Raw genomic sequence first — 27,973 nt, 5'->3', positions numbered from 1 at the left:
GTTTTAAGAGTCATTAGCAGCTCAGCCTAATCTAATTTGGACAATTTCATCAGGCCATTTTGGAAAACCTCTCCGAGCTCATCAGAAAGATGCATTTATTGCTAAGTGTGCTCTATTGCATTAGCACACAATAAAGCGACCAGGGACTGCTACAGACGTTTGAGTGCAATTCAGTTAACACTCTGCCAATTCGTTTTTTATTGGGACGCAATCAATTTTTATTCATTTTAAAACCAAAAGGCTTTCTTTCATTGTATGCCATCTCCAGCTTATTATGAGGCTAAACAAATTACGCAGTTGTTTGCACAAAATGCTAATGTTTATGGTCATGGTTTCCTCTTTTAAATTGAAGCCTGTGCCTGAATATACATTATGCTGAAATGAAATTCAAAAGCTTATTGTCCTTCGTCTCATATCATTCAAGGATTTTCATTTACAATACCTTGTTATGAAGAATAAAATAAATGCATTTGATTTTTACTTTATGCATTAATGATATAGTACAGATTTAACTTTATATAAAGTTATAGTCAATTGTTCAACTTATACTACAGCTACCACACCTTAAGGCATTTTTTATGTTTTATTTCAAGACATTTGTCAGGTATTTGTCCTTAAAATGCTCTTGTGTGTAGGACTAAGCCTGCTGATTCCAAAACATTTTAGAGCTAGTCACTGAAGCTTGAGCCACTGATATGTAGACTAATGCAGTTATTAGTTACTAGAGAGAGAGAGATTGCTTAAGCGTGTGTGAATTACCTAAGTCTGTGCGTTTCTCAACAGTGTGCAGCAGCAGCGTCTCTAATTATAGTGAATCTGTATGTTTTTTTGTTTTTTTTTTGCTTCAAGAACAGCAACGTTACTAGCTCGCTACTGAAAATGTCGTAGCTTTTCAGTTGCAAAACTATTTTATTGATAAAGTTGCAGGGCAGTGCTGACAAGTTTCTGTGCACTGAATGTTTCCGTGTGTTTGTGCGTATGTGTCTTTATGGGAGTTAGAGAGCAGTAGAAAGAGGGTGTGCTTTCCATAGATAATAAAAGGTAATTTAGTTGGAAAAACATGGAAATAGTTTGTCATTTTTGTCCTATTGTTTGTTATATTTATTTGCTTTTATTGGGTTTTTGGTTCTTTTGCTGTTGTAGGCTTTATGGACCTTTTGAAATACGTGAAATAATTTGGCAAAGTGATATGGTACTGTAATGCGTTCAAGACCTCCCTGTAACTACTTAAGGGGCCCTATCTTGCACCCGGCGCAATTGACTTTGTACACTGATGCATGTATCATTCCTATTTTGCACCCGCGCAAAGCGGGCTTTTCCCTCCACAGACGCACGTCGGTAAACTAGGAAACTAACTTGCGCTCCCTGGGCGGGTCGGCGCAAAAAGGAGGCGTGTTTCGGCGCAAACATTCCCTGGTGCTATTTTTGCAGTTCCAGAAAGCAATTCCGCCACTGACCAGAAAAAAACCTAGTCTAAAGTCAGTGGCGCGTTGCGCGTTGTTCATAATGCTATTTTAAGCGCGCATGCTTGGCCATAATGTAGCGGGTGCACACACTTTGATTCTCTCATCAACACAGATGCAGCAGATTTTATTTTTGCAAATCATACATTATAACAAGGAAAAATATTAACCCATAAGGGAAATCATTGTGGTGTCCATGAAGATGTAAAAAGGCCTAAATCTAGCTTACACATTTACCCAATTTTTCAGGCTAATTGTAGCAATGACGGATCAGACCTGTTTGCCCAATAGTGGCAAGACACATATGTATATAAGGACATCTGACAAATTAGTTTGTCCGTCAAGAACCAGGAAAAAAAAAATCTCCCATCCCCATACAACGTCACTTCTCTGTCTTTCACTGCCCTGACAAGAACGTCGGTCTCCTCGGGTGTGAACCGCTCCTGGCGCGCGCCTGGTAAATCCGCCATAATAATAACAATCCGCCATGCAACATGCGCACCTGCTCTTAAAGGGTATGTTGGATGACGCTCTGATTGGTTTATTTCACGTTACGCCCAAACCACACCTATGAATAATGAAGCTATTTCAGACCAACCCCTTTTAAACTTGCGTCGGGTGCTAGAGTCGTTTATCCCGCCGGGAAAATAGCAACAGCGCCCAAGACCCGCCCACAAAGTTACTTGCGCTTCGCCCTTGATACTTGCGTTTCAGATCGTTAAAATAGGGCCCATGGTGTGCGTTTACAGGGTTCCCAACTTTGGGACTTTGGCTGGAGTGAGACTCAAATTTTTTGGTAACCCTAATTTAAAAAATGTCAGTCCTTGTTTACTTAGTATAAACCCTGATTTATGCGCACAAAAAAAAAAAAACTAATATGGAAACGCTTTTTCAAAATGTACAATTCATTTATTGATTGCACTATAAAAAAAAGAGGTGATTAAATAACAAACATTTAAAACAACAACATCAAAACAATAAGAACTTTTGAAATATTTCAGCAAGCTCATCTAACAAAACGTAATTTGTACCATGAGCCTATTTTTATTGAGCAATTAGCTATAACGCACGTTAGACAACGTTTTCAACTATAGTTGAAGTCTGTACTCTCGGCACACAGATACTGATTATGTCTGAACTCTCTCACGTATCAGGTGCAAGGTTTTCAGCGAATCAACGATCAGAGAATACTGCAGTGAGAACACTGTAGGCAGATGTTACAGCTGTGGGCCTAAAGGAGTTCGCAAACCGGACGAGAAGCGCAGCACCGAGCCGCGTCGAGGACAACTTGTATCGCACATCGCACTTTCTCAGTTTATGGCCAGCAATATTGTTGTTTAAGGACATTGAGGAAGTAAGATAATGTCTGTACTATGTTATGATTGTACTACTCTACAATTAAATACAATCGTTGCTAGGTCTGCAGTCTGAACACTTTACCTCAGAGCGTCCGTTAACTGAATGAATTGAGAATATCTCCTGAAAATCCGATAACATCAGCAATTTTTATTCAAGCAGCTGATTTCTGTAAATGAATGTAAAACTAAATGTATATTGCAGCACAGGGTGAAGTCAGTATATATACATTAACGACGATTGGAGATAAATAAATGTAAATTTAATATAAAACTATGTACATGGCGCCCTGTGGCGCGGCAGGATTTTGAACAAGTTCTGGGCGCCGCGGACAGACGCCGAATGCGCCGCCGTTGTGTGTACACTGTACACTCATAGAGAATAATGTGTTCAAGTTTTAAAGACGCGACGCTGCGCTTCTCATCCGGTGTGCGACACCCTTTAAACTCTTCTCCTGTTATTAATTCGCTGTGGTCTAGTCATCAACAGAAAATTAACGGATTGAGAGGGGAGAAAATGGATTTTGGCGCGACGATGGTGGGGTGACAACTGACCAAGGTGTAGCCGGTGGGACGAGGGAGCCCGGTGAAGCCAAAGGGACGACGGTCCCAGGTGAACCCCAGGGGATGAAGAGCCAGTATGAAGCTGATTGGTCGATGAGCCGAGGTGGAACTAAGAGCGCCGAGGGACAAGGCAGAGCTTGGGACAATGATGGTGTTGATGAAGAACACTCTGTGATGGATGGGGTGGTGGCGATGAAGAACACACTTTGATAGACAGGGCTGGATTCAACCACAAACTAGGGCTGGACAGGACTAGCACCTATGATGAAGAAAGAGGTGTTCTTGCAGGAAGGGACCAGCTGCAGAGAAGGTTTGTGGGTGGGTTGAATCAAGGTCCACTAAAACCCCCACTGTCACGGATGTTACGGCGGGCTTACACACCTGGTTAACCGGGACCTCGGGCTTCTCCTGCGGGACGGATGTTGCTTCTGGCTCTGATTCCTTAGTTGGCGTTGGCTTTGGCTGAGGCTTGATCTATGGCTGGAATCAGCTAGGTTTCTCGGTCTGTGGTTGACTCTGGCTCCTTGTCCGCAGTGGACGTTGGCGCAGGGTCTGGCTCTGGGGTGGTGACTGATGGTGAGTTGGGCTGGACGCTGGGATCCTCTTCTACATCGCCCTCAGTTTAATAATCCGTTGACCCATTGGGCGAAGTTGATGTACTCAGCCAGCGTACAGTAGGACTTTCCTCGCGGCATCACCAGCTGTCTCTAGTCGTCGAGTCCGAACCAAAGCCCCTCCATGAGCGTGATGATGCCAACGTTAGCGTCTGATTCCGAAAAATTCCTCCACATACTCCTCCAGGTCTCTTTCTTAAATTAACTGAACCTCCAATTTGTGTCAGACATTTGTTTATTTTACAAGTAAATAAACATGATATTAAACAAATTATTAATTTGAGTTGAAATAATTTTATTGTCTGTCTTGAAGAGCCCAGCTGTATATGAAACCAGTTTCCTGGATCGGTCAGTTAAATACTGTTGCCATGGATAACAGTCAGTATTCAGAAATATTCAGTATTTGACCCCTGGATGCAGCGTTTGACCTATCAGTATATTTGTAATAAGATATTTTCTTACTTTTGAGCATACAATTTCAAACAGGAAATCAGGCCAAATACCCTTTTCATTGTTGTTTTCTTTTGAACCTGTACATGATTAACACATTACCTGTAACACTATCCACGTATTGTGATGTGTCATGGCGTGACATTCTCAAACAGTCACGCACGACTCATTCAAACATTCCTCCACTATTTCAGTAATGTGCAGTTCTGGGACTCAACATAAATCTACTTGTGATATGATATAATGTGATGTGGACGAGCATGTGTGAGTGTGTGAAAAACCTTTAACACTTGATATCCGGATGGCACAAAATGGCTTGAGCCGGAACATTACCTACTGTAGATGTGTATCACAGGCTCAGAGGAATTCCTCGGCTTCTTAAGTGCTCCTGAAGACAAGACATGCAAAAAATCTCCCCACAAAGAAAGCTTCCTAATGGCTCCCTCAAGACCGTGATATCATGTATTTTTCAGATCAGATGTACAAGTTGTACCCTTCATAATTTGTACAGGCACATTTGACCTCGATAGAAAAGGAGCCTTTTCTTTTCATTGCTGTAGTTTTTCAGTCAGAGTCTGTGCATTTATCCCTGATGCAGGTATATCGTTTTAAAGCATTAAACTATTGGTATATTTTAAATGACAGAGGGGTGAAGTACCTCAGCTGATAAGCCGTGGCTCTGGAATGCTTTCAACATATTGATGAGATGACAACTTATTATTGATTTGTCTTTATTTAGAAGCCATTAAATAATGTATGTGCCCATGTGTGTATCCTCCCACTTCTGTGCCCCCTCAGCCCATTAAGCCAGCACTGCGAGTCTCACAGACGTCTGAGGTCCTTGGGCTTTCATTTAATTAAATTATCTCCTAATGAAATCTCATGTAATGAGATTAATTTTAATTATTCATCAAGAGCTGATTTGAGTAAAAGACAGCGTAAATAATTGATCGCACTGCTAAACATTTTTTCAATTCATCACCTTTCGCTTTGGTAAAAAGTAAAATGTATTAAAGAGACCACAGCTGATGGGGTCAGGGATGCTGGGAGTAGGTGCCCTTGGCGTCAAATTGAGGTGGGATTGGTCAATTTACATGGTTTAGAAGCAAAACTGTGGGTTAAAGATGGACAAATGTCCATGAAAGGAAAATGTAGTTTATACAGTATATATAAAAAGTCTACACAGCCCTGGTAAAACAGCTTGTTTCTGTGATGTAAAAAATTAAACAAAGATAAATTCAGAAATGTCAAAAAATTACAACCTATGCAATGCCACTGAAAACCATGGGTTAACCATCAAGTAAAATGTTCCTTTTTTTGTATATTTTCCTTGCACCTGTACACATCTTAATATTTGATATTTGAAATATTTGATATAATTTAATATATGAAATAATATTATTATAAATATATATATATATATATATATATATATATATATATATATATATATATATATATATATATATATATATATATATATATATATATATTCTATTCAATTCTAAATTGCTTTATTGGCATGACTGTACATAATATAATATTGCCATAGCTTGGAATACAAAGAATAATTATAAAGACATCAAAATAGTAAAATATTATTACATAACTTAAATGTAAATGTACAAATTCAATTAATTGTACAAATTAACAGTGTTATTGTTAACACAAATTAAAATATGTGTGAACATTTGTTACCACAGTGTTTAAACATACACACACACACACACACACACACACACATTACTGAGGGTCACTGTGGTGGACAGTAGGGAAACACACTGAGGTCAGACACACACATTCTCCTGCTGTCTCTCAGGCTGTGGCATACTGTGTATATAGGTTTTATTTTTTATTTTTTTTATTTGTGCTACGTGACTGGAGATAACAAAAGAAAAAAGACTGTTGTCTTTCCTTTTGCCAAATAGGTACTTCAACACCCTTAACCCTTTATGAACTTCCATAGAACAATTCCACCAGAGTATGTCTTAGTATTTTTACATGCTGTGCTGTCATTCTTTTGAGCATTTTCATTTGGCATTCAACAAAACAATCCTTACACCTCCAATTTGAAGGCTATGTAAGTAGATAAATAGCTCAAAAGTGCAATAAACAAAAAAAGTTTTTTTTCTACATATTTTATTAAAGGTGCTCTATGTAACTTTTAGCGGCCTCTAGTGGTGATGTTTCAGATTGCAACCAAATGTTACAAGAGCGCTCGTGCTCGAACTCATAGACAATACCGTCTATTACGCAAATATCTCTGCGAATACTAGACGGATTCGGCGAGCAGCGAGCTCGTTGGGACCATCTTGTCGAGCTGAAAAGAACCATATTGTTCCATAGTTTTTGGTGGTGTTTTCGCGGAGATATTAGCAGAAAACCATCGGGCGCGCTGCAAAATTGCGGACGCCGGTGACGTCACGATCTCAAAAGAAAATCGCTCGTATCTCTGGAACACAAAGACCCAGAGAGCTCAAATTCGGGGGAGGAGGTCCCAGGGGAACCCTTGCCCGAACGCTAGAGTGGCGGGCCTCGGGGATGCCCCCTACCGGATCGCCGTTCGCTGGGACCCCCGTTTTCGAACGGCTATAACTCGGGGAGCCGGGCGAGTTGGACCTCGGGGGTGGGCTCGTTCAAAAGGCCCCGTCCAGCACTACGAACGATTAGAGTCTTGGGAATATTGATCAAAGATTGACCAAGATATAAGCCGAAAAACGTGCGCCTTTAACCGGACGTAACTCCCTGACCGTCTACAATAGACTGTATATAAGGAGAGAGGCTCGGGAGCGCGCATGCACGTCACATCCGTTGGATTTCGCGGTAAATCCGACCCGGAGACTTCACATAGAAATAGGAATACTGGCCTTCAGAGGTAATAGCAAAACTCGACAAGGGGATCATTTCAATGTGTGATTACAACCCCTTCACACACAGGCAATAAAAAAAGGATTCATTTTAGTAGAAAAGTTACATAGAGCACCTTTAAATACAGTAATATCACAAATGTCAACCTCAAACTTGTCAATGTAAAAAACTTGCATAAAACACTTTAAAACTACACACAATTGATTTGAACTGTTTACATAAATTAGTTTGTAAGATACACTCATTTTTATAAACAGTGCATTGTGGAGTCAAAATGATGAAGCAATGATAAAAAGAGACAATAACGAAAGTAGAACGCAGTAGAGTAGCATATACAGCAAATGGGAGTAAAATGTTGCCGCTTGTGACGTCACAACATGCGACAAACCCTGGGGTCATAGTGCACAGAACGTTTATGAGCCATCGGAAGACGTAACTCAATCGCAGATCTATAGAACTTGTGCAAAGATGTGCAATGCATTTTAGTGTGTTTGTTGTATGCGCATATTACGCAATTTGTACAGACTCATCAGAGGATGAAAACAACGCAACAGGAGCATGTTGGAGGCTGGTTTTGTATGCAAAAAAGAATTATCGAGCTAGCCATTTGGTTTCAGTTTCTATCGGCTCTTAAACAGAGACACGCAAACAGGAGCATCTTAAAGGGTTAATGCACTTGGCATGTTGCCATCCAAGGCCACGGCCACCAGTCTGCTATACGTTTTCGCTTACCAGAGTCAAATAGCGCCTTGCTTTAGTAGAAAATACTTCTTAGCAAACTTTTAGTTATAATGGTGTTGACTTGTATTGTTCCCGGGTGCAAGAATTCAAACAGTAAACGTTTAGCAGGAATGAGGAACTTTCAGTGTCCAGTGAAGGATCCAACACATTGTAGGCAGCAGCTAAAGGCGGCAATGAATCGTAAATATATAGAGAACACTGTGACGGAAAATTAAAAAACAACCTCCATGTTTGTAGTCAACATTTCAAAGTGGATGACCACTAACACACTGTTTTAGGCCAAATGGAGGAGAAAAACTGAAAGAAAACTGCCGTTCTGTCAGATCCCTCCCCCCACTCCCCACATAACACCGTCTCTTACAAGTGAAAAAGCTGTTGCCATAGTGTTCCTTTTTTACCATAATGCTTTTTAAATAGTAGACATAGTATGATACAATTTGCTGAGATAATCTACCATTACAATAACCGTTCTGTTAATAACCCTGTGTTGATCCGACTGTCCGTGGGCGGAGATACAAAAACCGACTTTTGCTGACAAATAAACATTAATTTCTCGGTCCAGGTAACACAGAGAACGAGAAAGCATTGTTCATTTACATATATTACCGACATTGTCACACCACATGACATTTTCCAACCTGACCTAACCTTGTAATGTCATCAAGTTAAATGATCTGATATTTTAGGAGACATTGCCCTCTGACAGGCTTTGTTTTTATGAGGTGGCATGGCTCAGTAATCTTTAATTCAGTGTTTTTTGTTTTGTGTTGGGGTCTATCCATTTGACTGGGCGTCCTTTATTCTTTTGTGGCAAAACAAAAAATCTTTTTACTATACCTCTTTTCACATTTTCATTTAAAAAAATGAGACAAGTTTGTTTATATCTGTGCATTATGCTGTTTACAGTGTGTCATAAATATGCTGTTTTGTTCTGATCGTGTTACTCATGCAGCAGGGAGCTCTTAACTAGTTGGCGTTGGCACTGGTTGGGCGTGTTCCCTTAGCATGACAGATTGCACCACGGTAACCTAATCTTGTATTTCAAATTCTGCCCTCCTGGAGGGATAAAAATAAGGAACAACATTTGCCCTCTTCTGCCTAATCAGCCCTTTCCTTCTTGTATTAGAGATGTGTCTATAGCTGCCGAAGACAAGAATGTCGACTGCATAACAGGCTGCCTCCTTTTATTAGAGCTTTTCGATATCTGATCAATTATTCAGGCCCAGAGCAGCCGTTTGGTGAGACAGAATTTCAGCTAGCTTGTAATTTTGTAAATAGCATAGTCATCATGTGATGGGTCATTCGTCATGCCAGTAAATGCAGAATATCCTCAGGAGACAGACAATAGGTGAGGTTTCACTTTGTCAAAGACTTCATTTACTTAAAGGAATAGGTCATCCGAAAATATTGACTCACCCCTATGTTGTTCTAAAGCTGTATGACTTACTGTGAAACACAAAAGGAGACATTTTTAATAATGTAGTGGCTATTATTTTCCATGCAGTTATTTGAATGAATGGACACTGGAGCTTTCAATTTTTAAACAAAAGTCTAAAAATTATTATAAAAGTGGTCTATACGAAATGTTCACTATATTCTATTTTATCTTATTTCTCACAATACGTTTTGTGTGACGAACAACCTGAAATATGAGTCGTTGTTCACAGAGAATTCATATGAGAAATGGCAGATTCTGAATGAATAATTTTCTGAGCATTTAAATTGAATCAGTTAATTTGGTTCTCAAAAGCAGTCTGAATGGTTTGTTACTAAATCAGTCTGATCTAGAATAATGCGGGTAGTTTATCAGGGACAACATACATTTTGGTTTGTTTGCACAGAACAACTCGCACCTTTTATGAATTTAACACTTTATATAAATTGTATTGATAAAAAAAGTGAAAAATATTTTTCTTTTGCGTACCACTGAAGAAATTAAGTCATACGTATTTGGTGAAGAAACAATGATAATTTTTTAATGATAATAACCTTTCCTTCAACTACGAAATTATGCAGGTATGGTCAAGCACCACACTGTAAAAGAAATTGCAGCTGTGGTTGCCAGAACCTTACCCTAATAAATATGGTAAAAACATTAAAAATTGTATTGATTAAACTTAATATAAAAAAAAAAAAAAACGGTGTTAAAGAGAAAGCCACATGATGATTAAAGTTCATCAGCTTTTCCACAAGCTGAGGTAAATACTAATATATATAGAAGGTGCACAGTGTCAAACAAATACAAAACACCATCATGGTAGCACACAACTCTAAAATAATGCAATTAACAGTAATTTACCAACAGAGGATGTAACATAAACACCTAATGTACATACACCTAAATAAAAATAAAAAAACTAAGAAGAAACATAATTACTTAAATGAAAAAATGTAACATACAAGGGTTTTTACCATAGCATTTTTACAGTCTTTGATTGATTAATGAATCTTTTATCTCTATTTTTCGATCTCCAAATGTGTCTTGTCTCGCTAATCCACTGTTCTAATATGCAGCTAAAGACAGAAATGACAGCTGTCTATGCTGAGTAGCCATTCAAATTGAAGCTGGATGTCATTTCCATTCTTCTAGTGAGTCTAAGCCAGGTGCGGCCGAGAGGGAGAACAATTCCAGCCCAGTGAATGAACAAACCCCCAATTACCCTGAATGTCCCTCTGGTAGCTTTCATTCAAGCAAATGGCTCCTCTAATTGGCCTGACCAGTCCTACCTGTTTCACATCCAAATCCTGGACTATTCTTCTGCAATGTATCCACGGCAACAGGAAGTTTTGCGGCCTATAAAAAGTTGTGAGTCGTGTAACCGAGACTTGGCAGGGAGTGTTACCATGGTACGCTTCTCTATATATAGATCAATCTCGCTGTGAGCTGTGAGTTATACCCCTCAGACATTTGACGACCAGACTTTGGATATCGCTTTACTTAATGTTTGTTTTAAAAATTGTGTTTTGCACTGTTTTGTTGTTAAGGAATTGACCATGATAATGCAGTAGAGCATTGAAAGATTATGAGTAGAATAAAACAGCACAGTTTATAAAGTTCCTCAATACTTTTGTTTTTATAAAAGTTGAAATTTATGACAAATCTATATGACTTGAACATCTATTTAGGTGTTTGTGGCAGTGGTTAAACTGAATCATATGTTAGCCATCTGAGTGCAAAGTTAGTCATCCTTTTCTCCGTTTATCATCATTTATTAAAGCCAAACCCTCGGCATACGGACAGCCTGCTAATGTTATTGGATGCAGAGGATTTTATAACCCTGTCTGAAAGCATTCAAGTTGGCCAGGCATAATCTTTTTTTTTCTTTTCCTGTGTATTTTTTCCACAAAATGAAAGTGTGACTCAACGTCTCCCATAAACATTTTAGTCATACGAATCAAATGAAGGGCAGCAGGGATTCTGTGAACCCATTTTTTGGTGTATTTTAATGGAAGCATTTCTCATAATGGTCGAACCTCTTCTTTTTACTTCAGTTCTTTGCTCGTCGAAACACATTTCAATCCAGAACTATTGCGTCACCAATGACGGATGTCCCTTCGCCTTGATTACTGCTTCCTGTCAGTGTTTTCTTGTCATATTTCCATAAGCTGACAGTAGGCTGTGTATACTAAGAGGTCGATAGTGTCCGTAAAGAGGATGTGTCATCAGGTGAACTTCAAATGCTGTTTTGAAACAAATTTTTCTCTCCGGCGTATCCATTACGAGGAATCCACCCTGTACATCCCATTCAGACGCGGTGATATGAGACACCCCAGTGAAGTCATGGAGCAAGTATACTACATGCAACCGAGCAATAAAAGGCCTTTCCCTGCGGTTTTGGATCTCAGAAATGTGTTTGTGATGAAAGTTCAGAACGGACTGGACGTGATATATACATCTGGAAATGAACATCTGCATACAGAGGCTTTACTTTTAAGTTTGTTACTCTTTTGAGTATGTCTACGACACCCCACTGATGTTGGGATGGGATTTTTGGCCATCATGTCAATCATTCAGAGGCCTAGATATAAGACAAGGTTTGACATATTTTTGAAGAGTTCAGGCTGAAATCCCACTAGGCAATTTCCATTTCCTCAAAGAGGAAATCACCTTCTGAGCACCGCACAAAAAGGAAATAAACATGGAAAGTTGGCACGTCAGTCCAAAAACTTTGACTTTGTTGCTGCAGTGTTTTGATGTTAAGTGCATTTGGTGCACTTGCCCTTGAAAAAGTCTTCTGCCAAAAAGTAGGGGTGATAGATTTTTATTCTTACTAAAGGCAACTGTCTTTGTGAGTTTTGCCAATTAAGCAGACGAGACCCAGACCCGAGTACGGAGTCACGGAGAGTTAGGCCTCATCGGGGGATGCTATTAGCATGTGTCTTTGCGCTCTCTCCCTCATGCATAGTCCTAAACTGTTATTAACCTTTGGTTATTTTTGAACTTCTGGTCATGCTTCAAGTCACTTTATATGACGCCAGCATGATGGGAGGCAACCGCTGGCCAAGCAAGCTGCTAATAGTTCACACACTTCAGGGGCCGCTGCAGCATCTTCCTGTCCTATAAAATGAACGCCATTCCATATCCATATAATCCCAGCGTTATTTTAAATGCATGTACGTAAGGAGAAATAAAGAGCCAGGGAAGTTCAGCTGTTAAATGTCTAAACTAGAGTTAAAAATGAAATCCGCTGCCCAATAGCTACCCTGCCATTATATATGGTAAGCAGCCCTGAGTGATTTAATTATACTTCCTGAAGAGCAAGTGTGGAAATATTTTTAGTACAGATTGTTTAGTTGCTTCCTCAGATTTGGTAGGCCGAAGACGCTTCCCAGGCTAAAATGCGAAACTGTTTCAATGTGAAATCAAAAGCAACGCACAGTGGCCCACATTTTTTTTCTCAAAAATATCTGTTATGGGCCTTTCACAATGCCTGCGTTGCTTTAACCTATGATGCCTACATATCAATGAGGCTGCACTTTTCTAAGCTCTGGTATCATCTAGCACATTTACACTACCCGCTGAGGCACACACGGATCCATTTCTCCCTTACACCGAGACACAGTTGCATTCTCCCTCTTGCATTCCTTCCATGCGCCTTCCCCTTCACTGGAACTGCCCACTGCCATTGTGCAGAATGGCAATGCCCCAGTCAAAGTGGCTTTCATCTGGCCAATTTAAACAGACAACCCCAACCAGACATTTGCCTAATGTGTTTTTGTTATGTGGACTCCTGGCTTCACAAATGTCAGCCGGCTGGAAGGAAGCAGTGGCTCTAACCTCTGTAGTTTCAGTGCTCTTCCCCCACTGGGAGTTCTGCTGGGCTGAAACTAATCCCTCCGCCTGAGAGCCGAAGTGTCCTCTCTGCAGGGGAGAGCCCATTCCGGGGGCCAGGGAGCAGCGGTCTGGCCCCGGCACTCTGCTGACCTGGACCCAACTGGGGGAGGCAGCTGTGAAGGCTGGGAATGCCACATTTCTGACCAAAACCAAGACAGTTGGGCCAGCGCTGACAAATGTTCCTATGGACGCCAGGCATGCTTGCTTGGAGTCATTAGAAAGGGGCCTGAAAATTTATTACGAAACGTATTGGTATTTCAGGGCGCAGCTGATTTAAATTTAGTGGAGTTCAGCAGCGTTTACCATTCCAGAATTTAAGATTCTAGTTATGGTTTACCCAGGGATAAAAGGTTTTGTGTGTGTGTGTGTGTGTGTGTGTGTGTGTGTGTGTGTGTGTGTGTGTGTGTGTGTGTGTGTGTGTGTGTGTGTGTGTGTGTGTGTGTGTGTGTGTGTGTGTGTGTGTGTGTGTGTGTGTGTGTGTGTGTGTGTGTGTGTGTGTGTGTGTGTGTGTCACAAAAAAATACCAAAATACCATTACAATATGCTGATTTGGTGTTTAAGAAATGTTTCTTATTAATATCAATGTTGAAAAATGCTTAATATTTTAGTGGAAACTGATTATGTTTTTTCAGGATTCATTGATAAATAGAAAGAACATAATTTATTTGAAATTGAAATCTTTGGTCACAATGAAAAAGTCTTTACTGTCACTTTTGATCAATTAAATGTATCTTTCCTGAATAAAAGTATTAATTTCTTTTTAAAAAATACACATTTGATTTTTTTTTTTTATTCATATATATTTTTAAGTAGTATTTTTGCTTATGCTCCTGACCAACAGTTTTGATGCCACTGCTTTAGTTGATGTCGATGTCGCTTGATTTCTACAGTGATGCATTCTGGGGTTTCATTTGACTTGCAACACCTGTAGCTAGTTTAGTTTGTCAACATCAACACTGCCAAAATGGTGGAAATTGGAAACATTTTTTTTTTAATCTGTGTCTAGAATGCACTCTTGATTGAAAAAATAAACATTTGAAGTTGCTTCAGTCCTTGCCATTTTTCCTTCCATTTAACAACACCCAATGACCCTAGTACAGCATTTAAACAAACACTCTAGTAGGGAGTATGTCCTGTATATCAGCACAATCCTCTGTGATGTCTCTTTCTGAGTAATAGGTCTCTGTAGTTTGCTTGTTTTGCTGTTTTTTCAGAGCCCTGGAGAGTCATAAACTGCCTTCTTGAGGATCAGAGGGCCCTCATAGAACTTCACCAGGTGTGCTTGAATCCTCATAAAGCGCGGCCTGCAGTGCACTCATGGGCAGAAGTGTCCTTTGTGCCGCTCTTAAACAAACACTCTGTCGGCATTGATGTTTTTGCATCTCTAAAAGTACAAACATGAATGTAGTTTGAAATTCATACTGATGAGTTTACAATAGAATAAATCATAACTGAATATGGAACAGATGTATCATCTTTTTGGTTTGTCTTGCCTGTGATTGCAAATTTCGATTTATTCACCGTCCTTTTGAGGTTAACCAGCTGAATTATTCTGAGGAGAAATCCAGTTGTATTTCATAGGCATGAATATGAACATACTTCAGTTCCATTAGTTCTTCCAGCAGATGAACGTGATGTTTGTTTATAGAGAAATGAAGCTTCACTGCAGCTTTTATTCACCACTTGAAAGCACTTTGCTTGCTACTAATTTACCTTAGGGGGCTTTGAAATTATCTGTCTGTGCTGTCGAAATCTTTATTGTGGTGACAACTCGTCATCATCATCAAAGATTGCCCCGGAGTCAAATGAAGATGGTTTTGGAATAGTGGGCATGGTGCTCTGTCGAGCAGATTCCATCTGATTGGTTCTCCTCTCTAACAGTGAAATTAAGCACTGCAGGTTGGATCAGCAAATGTAGTTTTGGAGATTGATGGTGCAGTCTGTGGGATCAGGCAGGAGGAGAGAAAAACACCCACTGACGGAGTCGTATAATCCATAAAATGTCTCGTATAGTGTGTTTGAATTTAGCTTTGATCATTTTTTTCTGAATGCAACTGTATCGGATGGAGTTTTTTCAGATTAACAATTAGAATCCTTTTTATTTGTCATACCTAAACCTGGTATGAAACTAATGTTGATATGGTACACTACACTTATTCGATAAAAAATAAAGTAAACATAGTAATATTGTGCTGATTACTCCAGTCTTCCGTGTCACATGATCCTTCAGAAATCATGCGAATATGCTGATTTGGTGCTCAAGGATTCTTTAGTTCAAATGAACAGCATATATTTGAAATGGAAATCTTTTGTAACACTATAAAAGTCTTTACTGTCACTTTTGATTAGTTTAATGTGTCATTGCTGAATACAATAATTAATGTATTCCTTTTGAAAAATAATGTTACTGCACAAAGAATATCTTACGCAATTATTTTTCAAGCCCACAAGTAGTATTTTTTTACTACTTTTTACCTTACTTTTAATTTACAGGTGAATAACTACTAGGGCCATTTGCTGTTATGAATAATAATATATAAGACAATGTGCTATATGGCTTTATACACTCTTGCTAAATATCCCATGAAATTGTCTGTGACCTGTACATAACTCTTAGCGTTTCTCACTGTTGAATTATCTGAAGTATTATAGTAAAATGTTCATTTTGAAGTTTAGCACATGAAAATTGCACTTCAGTTTTCACCTGGTTGTGTTTTTTGACATTGTCAGTCATTCAAGACAAGTTATTGTTGCTCAGTTATTCAAAGCAGAAAATATACTCACTATGACAAAAGTCCTTCAAAGAATGAAGAAAATATCCAATATCAACTTCTCGGTAAAATCAGCAGAGATCCAACTCTCTCCATCCATCCTCTACCCATCAGGGACATGGATTTAAAGGCCTAGATTTTTTCCTCTTCACGTTAGAAGTATAGGTAAATATTGTGTAAAATGTATAAAAAGTTGTTTTCATTAGACAAAGACTAAAGTTCAGGTTTCGTATCTTGGGGGAAGCTTTAGAGTTTTGTGCTCTGGGAGACAGGCAGAAAAAGCAACTCGATCCCCTCAAAGTGTGACATTGTGTAAACACTTTGGTAGCAGATTGCAAACAACCTGTGACGTTGTGATTTTAGTTTGTTGTCTAATAGCATTAGCATTATTAGCATCACAGTCACTGTGCATTTTCTCGTTTTCTCTGAGCAGGTATTGCTCATAGTTTAAAGAAGTATAATTGTGCTATACAATACCTATAATGACATTCCATCAGGGCATTCATTTATTGTTTTTCAGCTGAATTACTTCAGTGAGTAATGAGTAGCTCAACTTCAGCCAGTTGCTTCTAGTGGCTCAGCTGTGGGCAGAGCATGAATCATAGCATAATTATGCATTTGTGACATAATTTCATGATAACCCCCAGTGTAACGCAGGACACTGTAGATCCCCCCATGTGTCTACATTTCAAGCAGGCATCTCTGCAGCCTCCCAAGACTGCAGGGTCCCATCAAGATAATCCTTAATAAAGAACGGCTTCACTTTTAATCTTACCCACTTCTCATATTTCTAGCTTGATATAGTTTTTGGCAAGTAATGTTTTAGCACTGATGTCAGTCTAGGACTATCAATGCATCTTTGTTAAGTCCACCACGGGCACATAATAGGAACATTGCAAGCTTGATTGTCTAATTCTAAAGGGCAGTTTTGCTAAGCGTTTAAGTCTAGGGGAAAAATAAGGCTGTTAAAGCCTTTAGGCTCTCAGATTTAGGATCAGCATTTATATATTTTTTTTAATGTATTTTTTAAAATAATTATATATATATATATATATATATATATACAAACTATCAACTTCTTTATTTTCCCAAGATATGAATTCAGTTTTGCTATTCATGTTAATGAGTCTTTCAGGATTTTAATTTCAGTCTTATTGAATATTATAAGCAATCTTTCACCTGATATTGTACTATTTATAGTTATATGGTTCAGTGATGTGAAACATACCTTTCTGTTGACGATGATGCCTTTGCTTAGGGGAAAATGAAAGTGTTTTCTTGGGAGACATAAACTACTTGGGATAATTATGCTGTGCAATTTTAAAATAACTGCAAAATTACATTGAAAGTTAATTTTATGTGCGAGAGAGGGGGTTATAACTCGATTGGCGTATAAACCCCTCAGCTACGGTGAATAGTTACTTGAGATCCCCTCTGCATTTATTAGTCTATTGAGTTATCAAGAGCCTCTTCAAAATGCAATATATTTAATTTTCTCAGGCTGTAATGTGAAACGCCGGCTTTTACCTGTAGGCACATCTGTATAGCGCAAACGCCTGTGCATTTGCATGACAACTGCTTTAGTAGTGCGCCACATCTATGAGGAAAAGTCAAGCTCGGGTCTATTTATACCGAGGTGGACGGCAGAGGTTTGACCTGCTGTCCCATATATGGCTGCCAAGTCCAGTTCATTTCATCCCATCACACATCATCAAGGTGTGTAAATGAGTTTGTGAGAGTTGGTTTGTCTTTTTGACCACTTTTTAGCTTATTTTTAGGGCCGTTCAGACTATAATGATAACGATATTAGCGTGGATGATAACGTTCTGTTTATTATAAAGCGCTGCTGTTTTGTCGTCTGCCACTTCAAATGCTCGAGCTCTTCAAATCAGGATGGATTCTGATTGACTGTTAATGGTTTTGTGGTTCATCAGCTATTCTTTTATATTTAGAATGATATTTAGGACTATGTCTTTAGGGCCAATCAGAAGATGAATGCAAAGATATAGTTTTAATATAGGCCTGTATGTCTATAAAATAAGGCACATGCTGCTTTTGTTATAGAATTGTAGACGCTTATTAAACAATAATTTGTAAATATTATCTTATCTCTGACAATATTATCTGCACATTGTGTGTTCCTATGAAAATGTAAACTTTCATCTGTAATTCTAAAGGGAAATTAAACATTTGGAATTGTTACTTTACTTTTTTGTTTTTTATGTAGTACATACTGTACATATATTTTTAATTGAGATCTTCTTTACATTTGTAGTTTGCAGGTATGTGTATTATATATATATACTATAACTTTGCAAAATCGAGGTCTATATTAAATTAAGATTTGAGACATTTTTGAATATATTTAATACATATTTAATATGTATCTCTCTCTATATATATATGTATTTCTTTATGTAATAGATTGCATTTGGTAGTATTCCGTTGTGAGGGATGAAGGTACATTTTGGAAACAAATGAAGTAATAAGCTGGAGCAGACAGACGGCAGTCATTACCTTGCAAACAGCAGTGAGAGGTCTACTTGTTGATGGAAGGCTTCCACTATAACGCTGATCGGACGAGCCAGTTTGCTCCAATAAAATCAGCTCCATCATTTACTAACTATATTTACTTAATGCATACCTACTAGGATCCTTTTGTCAGGGACAAACCACAAAGAATCAACCACAAAAAAAGAACCGGTTTGTGGAAAGAAGAAAATAAAAATAAACAGGAGAGAGAATGAAAAAGCTGTGCCCCTGGGCTGTGTGTGTGCTGAGCCACGGGATCCAGCAGACTAGCAGAGATGCATGCAGGATCTGCCGTTTCATTGTCTTAGGATCACTGATACAATCTAGAGGAAGGCTATATTGCTTAAAGCTGTGAGTGAATGACATATGGAGGACTGGTGTGAAGAAAACTCCCCAGTGCCTCCTCCAAACTAAAGTCTTCCTGTGAGAGAGAGAGCAGCGAGCAACTTTCTGCGCTTTCAAACTGCATGCTCCCTCCCTCCCTCCCTCCCTCCCTCTCTCTCTACTCTCTCTCTCTCTCTCTCTCTCTCTCTTTCACTCTTTTTTTTTTTCCTCTTCCTCAGACACTAGCTAGTCACTGCCTGCAGCAGTAATCGGACAACTCTCGTTCTTGCTCGGAGTCTGTCTCTTGAGATCTAGCACGGGGCTCCATGACTTTTCACCCTTAAAATGAAAAAGAAAAAAGTTGTCTTTTATCGCTAATCTGCGCATTTAAAGTCAACTCAGAGAGAAGTTTCTTTTTTTTTTCTTTTTTTTTTAAGTTCTTTATTTGCTGTGGAACAGACAGACACTCAACGGAAGATTGCAAAAAAAAGGAGGAATAAAAGAAAAAGTGCAAGGATTCTACCATAATTGTAGTGAGTACTATTCTGATTATCTTTTAACGGTCTTTGCTTCCACATTTGTTATTTTACGTGTCCCGTGCTAAACTTTTTATGTCAGTTTTAAACATGGCTAAATGCAGCTGTGTGTCTTAACTTTGCATAATCGAGGTCTAAATTCAATCGAAACATTTTTGAATGTCTTTTTGAAATCGTACCTTTTGATATTTTTATGAACGTCAGTTTTTTTTGAATGACAAAATTCAAATCATTTGAAACCTCTGACAAATTATCCTATCAAAGTTATTAGCGATTTATCTCTTACCAAATATATATATGTTTTTAATCTTTGCCTAATTTACTGTTAAAACCTCAATGTTAAATTTCATAAAAGACTAAAATAGCAATTTGCAAAATGTCTAAAAGTGAAAATTGCTGTATAGTATGCTTTGACTTGACAATTTCCAAAACATATTTATAAAAGTTCACAAAAAGCTGATTGCTAAGTATTTCGTATTTTTTAAAAAGCTATATTTTGTGTAGTATTTTGAGTTCACGTTCCTACAAATTTCCATTTCATTTAAAATTTTCTGATAAATACACTCACAGTCACAACTCCCTGTAAAATTCAGCAACAGCGTTTAAGTTTAAAGTCTTTAAGACTGCACTTAAGGCATCATGTCGCCGGTTGCCGCTCAAATTTAAATCCCCAGTGACTCTCTCTCTCTCTTACGCACCTGATTCACACCTTCACCCTTTTCAAATTCACCTTTTTGCATCTCCTCAGCCCTCAGGTGACAACTACCTTTTTTTGGTACTTTAAAACAGGTGTACGAGGCACTGAAATAAGAGATTGAATTGTAAATAATGACCGCATTTTGGGTCTAAGATAATAACGTTTTCCATAATTTTCCATCCAGTAAGTAAAACCCAAGATTCTATTCAGCCGGCGGAATAAAACAAAACCAGTTCAGTTTTAGCAGTTGACATCCAATGCCATCTGCTGCAGGCAGGAATGTTTTAGGGTGGACAGACAGGCAGATTGCTGTCTTGTAAGACATCGGCAGACGGCCACCGCAACCAAGACACCCGTACATTTTTGGAAGGGTTGTTTTCTATCCGGGGATGCAGTTTCTTTGAGAATCCAGCATTTTGTGCTGTACGGTTAAATGCGTAGTTATGCAGGACTTAAATATTTCTCAAAACAGATATCTTGTTTCACTTTTTGTCTACCAAAAATGGCATTTAATTATGCCTTTATGTTATACTAATTGTAAAGTCATTCTACGGCAGCTGTTTCTCCGACTCGCATTGTTTTTTTCCAGAGTGTGTGAGCACTGTGTTGCCTCCAGCCGCCCTCTCTGTGTTCCTTTCGCACAATAACCCTGCTTATCTAATTAGCTCATAATGTGCTGCTTGATTTGGACTGTTTACACACTGTATTTGTTTTAATAAGGCATAAGTTTGACTGCATTAAGCACTCTCCGATAAGCCCTCATGCGTTCAGCCTCGCGACGTGCCGTTGTTTGCCGAAGGCCCAATGCGTTCCGTGTGTGTGTGAGGCCGAGCTGTGAAACGGTGCGCGGTGAAAGACACAGGGTTAATTGAAACTGCTGCGCTCCACTGTTTATGAGATAGAGACAGCGGAAACGGTTTGTGGCGATTAGCTGTTTACCAAATACAGTAGAATGTTATTTTGTTAACATGCCACTGTTGGTCTCAGGAAAACGTCGCTCAGGGAGCAGGAAATAAGGGCTGAGAAGCTCAATTGATCACGGCTCTTCTACATTCGCAATTCCTTTGTGTTTGTTTACATGTAATCAAGGAGTTTGTTTACTTAAGCAGGAGAGCAGAGGATGAGCTAAACCTGAGTGTCTTTTTCTTTTTTTTTACGTTTGTGTTGATTCAGGTTTTAGTATAGTGAATAAAAGAAAATGGGCGGAAAATAAATAAATACTGTAACATGAAAATGCCCAACAATAAAAATCTGTTTTTATTCAAAAAAAAAAAAAATTCTCTCTTTTTCTTTTTAAGATTCAATTAATTTGTAGAGCATACTTTTTTACAATGCAAAATTAAAAGCCGATGAAACAATGAAATAAAGGATGCATTAAAATGTAATGGTTTTTCAGTAACAATTTACGTGTTCGCAGTGTGATCGCTTTTTTTTTTCTGTGACTGCGGTGGGGAGAATTCGATCAGATGTGTACCTTAAATCTTCTCTGATGGACTCTCCAAGCGGACGGACTTCTGGAAATAATTTAAGGGTTGAGGAGCTCAGAATTAACAGATTTAATGTAGCTGCGCTGTCCATCGCTTGAGCTTCATGTCAGACTGAACAAAATGGAAGGGACAAATTGCACATCAACAAACCACAGAACACAAAATGTTCGGAATTTGCATTTTAATTACACGAAATTCTAAAAGTTTAAATGGTCTTTTTAAATTAAAAATTAAAAGTACGTGTCCAAGTCTGCGTTTGCGCATAAATGTGTAATTTGATAACTAATATTATGGGCCTCGTGTATCAATACATATTGATTATCCTGAGTGAATAGTTTTCATGTCACACTTTATTAATGCATTATTAGTATTTCAGTCCATTCACAGGGAAAAAAAACTTGAAAGCATGTCTGCAATAAAATGAAGCCTGATATTATAGGCACACATTTCTCATTCTGCCCTTTATAAATATATAGGTAATCAGTGTTTTGTTGGTGGTGCACATTTCTTTGCTCTATGCTCACAGAGTCCAGTGAAGTGTAGCATTTTGTAAACTGTGTCTAATTCTAGTCACATCTGTGTTCAATTGTTGTCTACATCGACATTCTTTGCATGTGGATTTATTTTTCCTGGGCCACCATGTGGATTCAGCTGACCAGCTTAAGTTGGGATTAGTTGTTTTAAAGTTATTTTGATTAAAGCGTTGTCTTTTTCAAAACTAGAATCTTACAACACATGGTTTGCATAACCTATGAAATTCAAAAAGGAACATGCATGTCTTGCCTTATAAAATTACAATCTTGTAAACCGTGGCTGGAAAGCAAGCAGGATAAACCGTTTCATTATGAATTTTTGAATTTGAAAAATATAATTGGCTTATTCCCTAAATTGTACATCTCATATATTTGACAAAAAGATAAATGCAATAATAAATGCTACCAAATATGTGTTATTACATCTGAGCTTAAGGATTCAGGTGAATCTCATCCGTGCCAGAGCGGCTCAGACAGCCCGCGTGCTCTATAATGATCAATGTTAAAAGCCCGGCGGTGTTTGCCCATGGAAACGCAGCGCTTGAAATAAGCAAAGCGAGACAAAAAGCCGTGCAAACAGTCGTGAGTGAAGCGTGTTTGGCTTTTTTGATGACACTTCCAACGCAGCTCTTTGTTCCTGAGAGCTTCAAAGACGGCTCAGTTCAGGTTGAATTCAAGCACACATCAAAGATGCTGAATGCACTTCTTTCTCTTTTTTTTTTTTGTTTAAACAATAAATATTTAGCAGTACAGGACAAGGGCTTGTTTTTGCTTTTAAAAGCCCACCAGCCCCTCCCTGTTCACCTGGTGAAAATCACCTGCTGGATGAGGGGCTCTGCCGTGAGACCGGCATGCGTAATGCTTCGTAAGCTCAGGGCGCTGAATGCAGGCCGTGGCTAGGTCTTTATTTCTCCCTCATTCATCTCCCTTTTTCTTGCAATGAAACAATTTGTGCTGAACGCCAAAGTAATGTTCCCAAGCTTCAGATGATGTAAGGAACGACTTTAGGGCACGAAAAGTGTGTTAATGTGACTAGACGGGGTCAAGAGAAAGAAGACCGAAAGAGAAATTTGAAAAACTTGACCATTATTCATCACGACTCGGCCATTGTGAGAAGAGGGGGGCGAAAAAAACACCAAGACCAAACAGCTCGGGTTACTACATCATGAAAACAGCCCAGCATAAAAAATTCATGCAGGGATTTTTCAGACATTTTTGGTGGAAAGGCCGGATCACTGTGACCTAGATCCAACAATTCGGCTCCGGTGTGATATTGGGAAATAGCGCCGCAGGTATCAGTGCAGAAGTGGACGGCAAAACGTAATTGTCGACTACAAAAAAAGAGTAATAGCGGCATTTGAAGTGTCATGTGAAACATATGTGGCCCCATACGTCCAACTCCAACTGATCGTACAAGATTCAAGTTTATTTATACACTGTAAAAAAAAATGATATTATCAATAAGTTATGACAACATATGTTTTTACATTGCTCATCAAAACTCATCAAAAATAAGTTAAGCAATTTTCAACTTTTTTTATGTTATACAAGACTCAACTCATTTTTGAAGTCAATTTAATGTAATTTAAGTTGAAATGACTTTAACATCCAAGTTGATTGTACTTAAAAAATGTAAGGCAGCAACCTTTTTTTACAGTGTATAGCGCTTTTCACAATACATATTGTATCAAAGCAGCTTTACAGAAAATAAATATTCTGTTATCAGCCAGAGATGAGTGTCAAAGTAATTCCCATATAGCAGAAATATATAGCTAAAATGTAATACATGTAATGTTAATAGTTAATGTCATTTATTCAGGTAAGCAGACACAACAAACGTGTTAGGCAGCAATTACAACTTGTGCTCATAATGATTACTATACAGGATAATATTACAATATAAAGATAATATTTGATAGTTTTGTATGTTTGATAGTTTTGTATGCACTCAAAATGTTTTAATTCAACTTATTGTACAAGATGCAGTCAATACACTCCACTCTGATTTATTGTACAGGATGGTATCTATAGTGGTCCGGTGTTCCCTAAACCCTCAGGCGAAGTCCCAATCATCCCCCTGACCGTCATTAGGAACTGTCAGTGTGCCTGGAGAGGGAGTGTAGATAAATTTCAGATAGTGTCAATTGCAGATGAAAGATGCTAGGGGTGTCATGCTTGACTAGCTTCTGTTCAACAAAGTCCCATCTCTCACAGCCCCCCCCATACACTTCCAGAGGCAACAGCGGCAGCGACCTCAAGCAGGCGCCCCCAGTTCGCTCACCCAAAACACCCCCCTCTTCCAAACACCCGCCCCTCCCTTTCCTGCTTACCTTGGCTAAGCCGCTTTGCATGTTGATTGGGGGAGGACTAATCCAGTTTGCAGCTGTCGTAGACCAATGATGAATCACCTTTCCGTCATTCGGCCGGGAGGAGGGAAGACCTGGAAGGAGGAAACAACGGTGGAGGGGTTGAGCCTACCAGACAATGTGCCTCTCTGTTCCACCGACTCCTCTCTTCCCATTCTGCGTGAGAATAACAAAAATGTTTTCTCAGACAACGTCTATTGTGTCACGGATGGCTCTTCACAGAGACACTGAGCTGAAATAACAAGGAGGGATATTGTTTTTAGGGTCCTGGCAGGTGGAAAGAAAGAAAGAAAGAAAGAAAGAAAGAAAGAAAGAAAGAAAGAAAGAAAGAAAGAAAGAAAGAAAGAAAGAAAGAAAGAAAGAAAGAAAGAAAGAAAGAAAGAAAGAAAGGGAGGGGGAAAACACTGTTTGACAGATGGTTGAGGTTTGTCCAGTTTCAGGTAAGAGGGAGTTGATTTGCTGCCAGCAGCATCACTGAAAAGCAACCACTTGTTTAGCAAAGTGCTCTGCTTTTCAGCGTTGAAACGCTCAAAACTTCTGGAGAAAGTTTCTGGAAGTGTTTTGTAAACTGCTGGAAGTGTGAAAGAAACAGGACAGAGGGATTTAGGAGTGTCGGAAAAGGAAAACATTTGACAAATACGGTTTGTGTCAGAAACTGACGTTACTTTACATCTCCATGGCATGGATTATTTTTCCCTTGTTTTAACTGCGACCAGCTGTAACGGATATTTTATAGCCGATCAAGAAAAAGAGGTATGATAATCTACGCTGATAAAACGTTTCTTGTTTCCTCCTCTTTGCTATTCCTAAAAATCCAAATGTTTGTTGATAGCAGGGACACGACCATTCCTAATTGATTCTGGCAGAGCGGCACGCAAGGCATTATGTTTTTGGCGCAATTAGCGCAATAATGCTTTTCTGAAGACTGATGTGTGTTTTAGTTTTGTGGCCACGCTCACATCACACACAAACACCCGTAACATACATCCGACCGCAGACGCACACTGGCCTGACCTTCCATTTGCTATGCATAATAAAATCCCGCGAGTGCGCGATGGAGCCAGTAGAATAATGTTTTCAGTGGCGTGGCCCTCGGTACATAAACAAAGAAACAATTAAGACGCTCGCCAGAGCAAACAGCATGCTTTAGTGAACTCTTCAGTCGCTCTCGTTGAGGTTTGAGGCCTCGCAATCACACATCTCTCTCACACGGCTCCGGCTCTTGCTGCTTCAGATCAGAGATCGCTGGGGGAAATGAACGTATGAAAATTGCAGCGTGCGCTAAGGGGCCAATGGTGGTTAATTGTTAATGCTTAAAATGAGAAAGTCAATCAATCATCAGATGTCTCATTAATTGTTAAATTTGTGTCAAATGTCATTTGATGTGCCTCAGGGGAAGGTCCATGTTTAGCGTATTTCTCTGGAGAGCTGCTGGAATGTTCTAATGTAGTTTTTCAAATGATAATAATAATTATTCGTATTATTATTATCATTCTTTTTTGCTGTCATTCTGTAATTGTATGTTGTTCATAATGTATACGTATTGTTTTACATGTAGCTAAAATGGAAAAAATATATATTCTAGCTACTTAAAAACAATTGCCAATAATGTGGTTAGACATATTTGTATGTGTAGCCTATATGTTTTAATTTTAAAAGTGTATTATTTAATTGTTTTTTTTTTAGTAAATGAAATACATTAATATTTATTTTAGTGAGCACTCATATTTCAGATCTCCTGTTGATCAGTTTGAGTGTGTGTGTGTGTGGGCGTGTGTCATTCAATAGCATGTGACTGTCTGTGTGTTTCTTCCTCTCAGGTCTATGGAAATGCAGGATCTAGCTAGTCCACACAGCCGAGTAAGTGGAAGCAGTGAGTCCCCAAACGGTCCCAACATCGACAACTCGCATATAAATAACAATTCCATGACACCAAATGGCACTGAAGGTACGTCTTCTCAGCCTCCCGTTGGTCTTATACCTTCATTGCTGTGCTACAGCACACTGTTTTTAACATGCACATTCCCTTTGTATAGCATTTATGCTCTTGTGAAAAGTTAGATCTGTGTTAAACATCTAATTGTTTTTGCTCTGATGGATATGCAATATGCTTGCCATGTCTTTCCATGTATAGGCTGTACTCCAATTTAGCTATTGTAATCTGGTCAAACATTACCATTCTTAATAATGAATATATATGTGAATCTGTTTCCCTGACCTCAACTTTATTGCTGTAATATTTTAATTCAAATTTTTTTAAACATATTATTATTTTTGCAACAGTGCACTTTTAGAACTACATGAATACGTGCACTATGTAAACTGTAGATCTTTCTGTGTTTTCACAGATCATGAGAATTTTATTCAGCTCTGAAGTAGTTTACATAATGTAATCTTGACTGTGGTTTTTCTCCATTTCTGTAGTGATAAGCCCCAACCTGTGACAGTGCAGATTGTCATGTGTCCTGTCCCCATTCTTTCTCCCTATAGGTGATAACATCACTATGCTTACCACAGCTGACTGGTTGTTAAGTTCTAGTTCACAGTCCGCTGCAGGTTTGTGCAGTTCTGGCGAAACAATGAAAGGACAATACTTGGCGTCATATGTGAAACTACACACGCTTTATAGTCATTTCACTCTGAGGCAAACCTAACAATTCAAATCTGATTACATTCACCAATGTGAAAAGCCAATTTGATGTGCTCACATCTCTTCAACTATTGTGCCTTTCATTTGGACTCTTGTTTGGCATTCTGTGTTGTGTTATGGTGAATCTGTTGAAAGCATGGTTTGAGACTTTTGGCTTTGATTCCATTCTTTCAATGAATGGTAAAGCTGTGGGCACGCGTAATGTGCGTTTAGCTTTTTTATTTGATGTTCTGCAGGACGGTTTTATGGTTATGTGTGGTATGTGATAAGACTTGACTGCACTAGTTTCTGCATGTGCCGTGCCACTATTTTCCCGTATCCCTTCGAGAAGGAGGGGTGGGGGGAGCGTTGGTACGTATTCAAACCGCTCCCCATCGACATGTGTTCCTTTGAGGGAGAGCATAGCTGCAACATGTTCGACATGACAAGCTGATGGCTACCTCAGCCATGAGGGATTTCAGTGGGCATGACTCTGTACCCACATAGAGAATTTTGTTTTCATAAATGTAAACCTGCACCCCACCCCCTCCTGAGACAGAGATGGATTCATTTCAAAGATCCGGGCCTGTCTAAACGCTGTGAAATCGTCTCCTGGTTGCCCTCATTGTAGTTCGAGCGGTTGGGTCAAACACTTTTTTTATACACCATGCATTGCCTTGACATATCAATTATGCTGCACGTCCATGC

At 38.9% G+C, this 27,973-nt stretch overlaps 1 protein-coding gene across 10 annotated transcripts in view; it reads left to right on the top strand.

The window, feature by feature from the left end:
- The window catches only part of eya1 (EYA transcriptional coactivator and phosphatase 1), an 88,532-nt gene that overhangs the window by 24,704 nt on the left and 35,855 nt on the right, over positions 1 to 27,973 (top strand). For 2 of the 10 annotated variants that reach the window (XM_056254128.1, XM_056254121.1), the window contains exons 1-3: positions 19,254 to 19,550; positions 26,457 to 26,584; positions 27,127 to 27,192. In XM_056254128.1, coding sequence (XP_056110103.1) covers positions 26,461 to 26,584; positions 27,127 to 27,192 — 190 coding nt within the window. In that variant the 5' untranslated portion in view covers positions 19,254 to 19,550; positions 26,457 to 26,460. Of the gene's footprint in view, positions 1 to 19,253; positions 19,551 to 25,057; positions 25,390 to 26,456; positions 26,585 to 27,126; positions 27,193 to 27,973 lie in introns of those variants that run through there. The other 8 variants (XM_056254126.1, XM_056254125.1, XM_056254131.1 and 5 more) reach the window with 6 other exon arrangements.

The sequence above is a fragment of the Rhinichthys klamathensis genome, unplaced genomic scaffold (genome assembly GCF_029890125.1).
Source record: "Rhinichthys klamathensis goyatoka isolate OS25496 unplaced genomic scaffold, OSU_Roscu_1.1 h1tg000110l_1, whole genome shotgun sequence".
NCBI classification, from domain to species: Eukaryota; Metazoa; Chordata; class Actinopteri; order Cypriniformes; family Leuciscidae; genus Rhinichthys; species Rhinichthys klamathensis.
The sequence above is the reverse complement of the archived record's forward strand: the minus strand, read 5'-3'. Positions and strand labels throughout refer to the sequence as shown.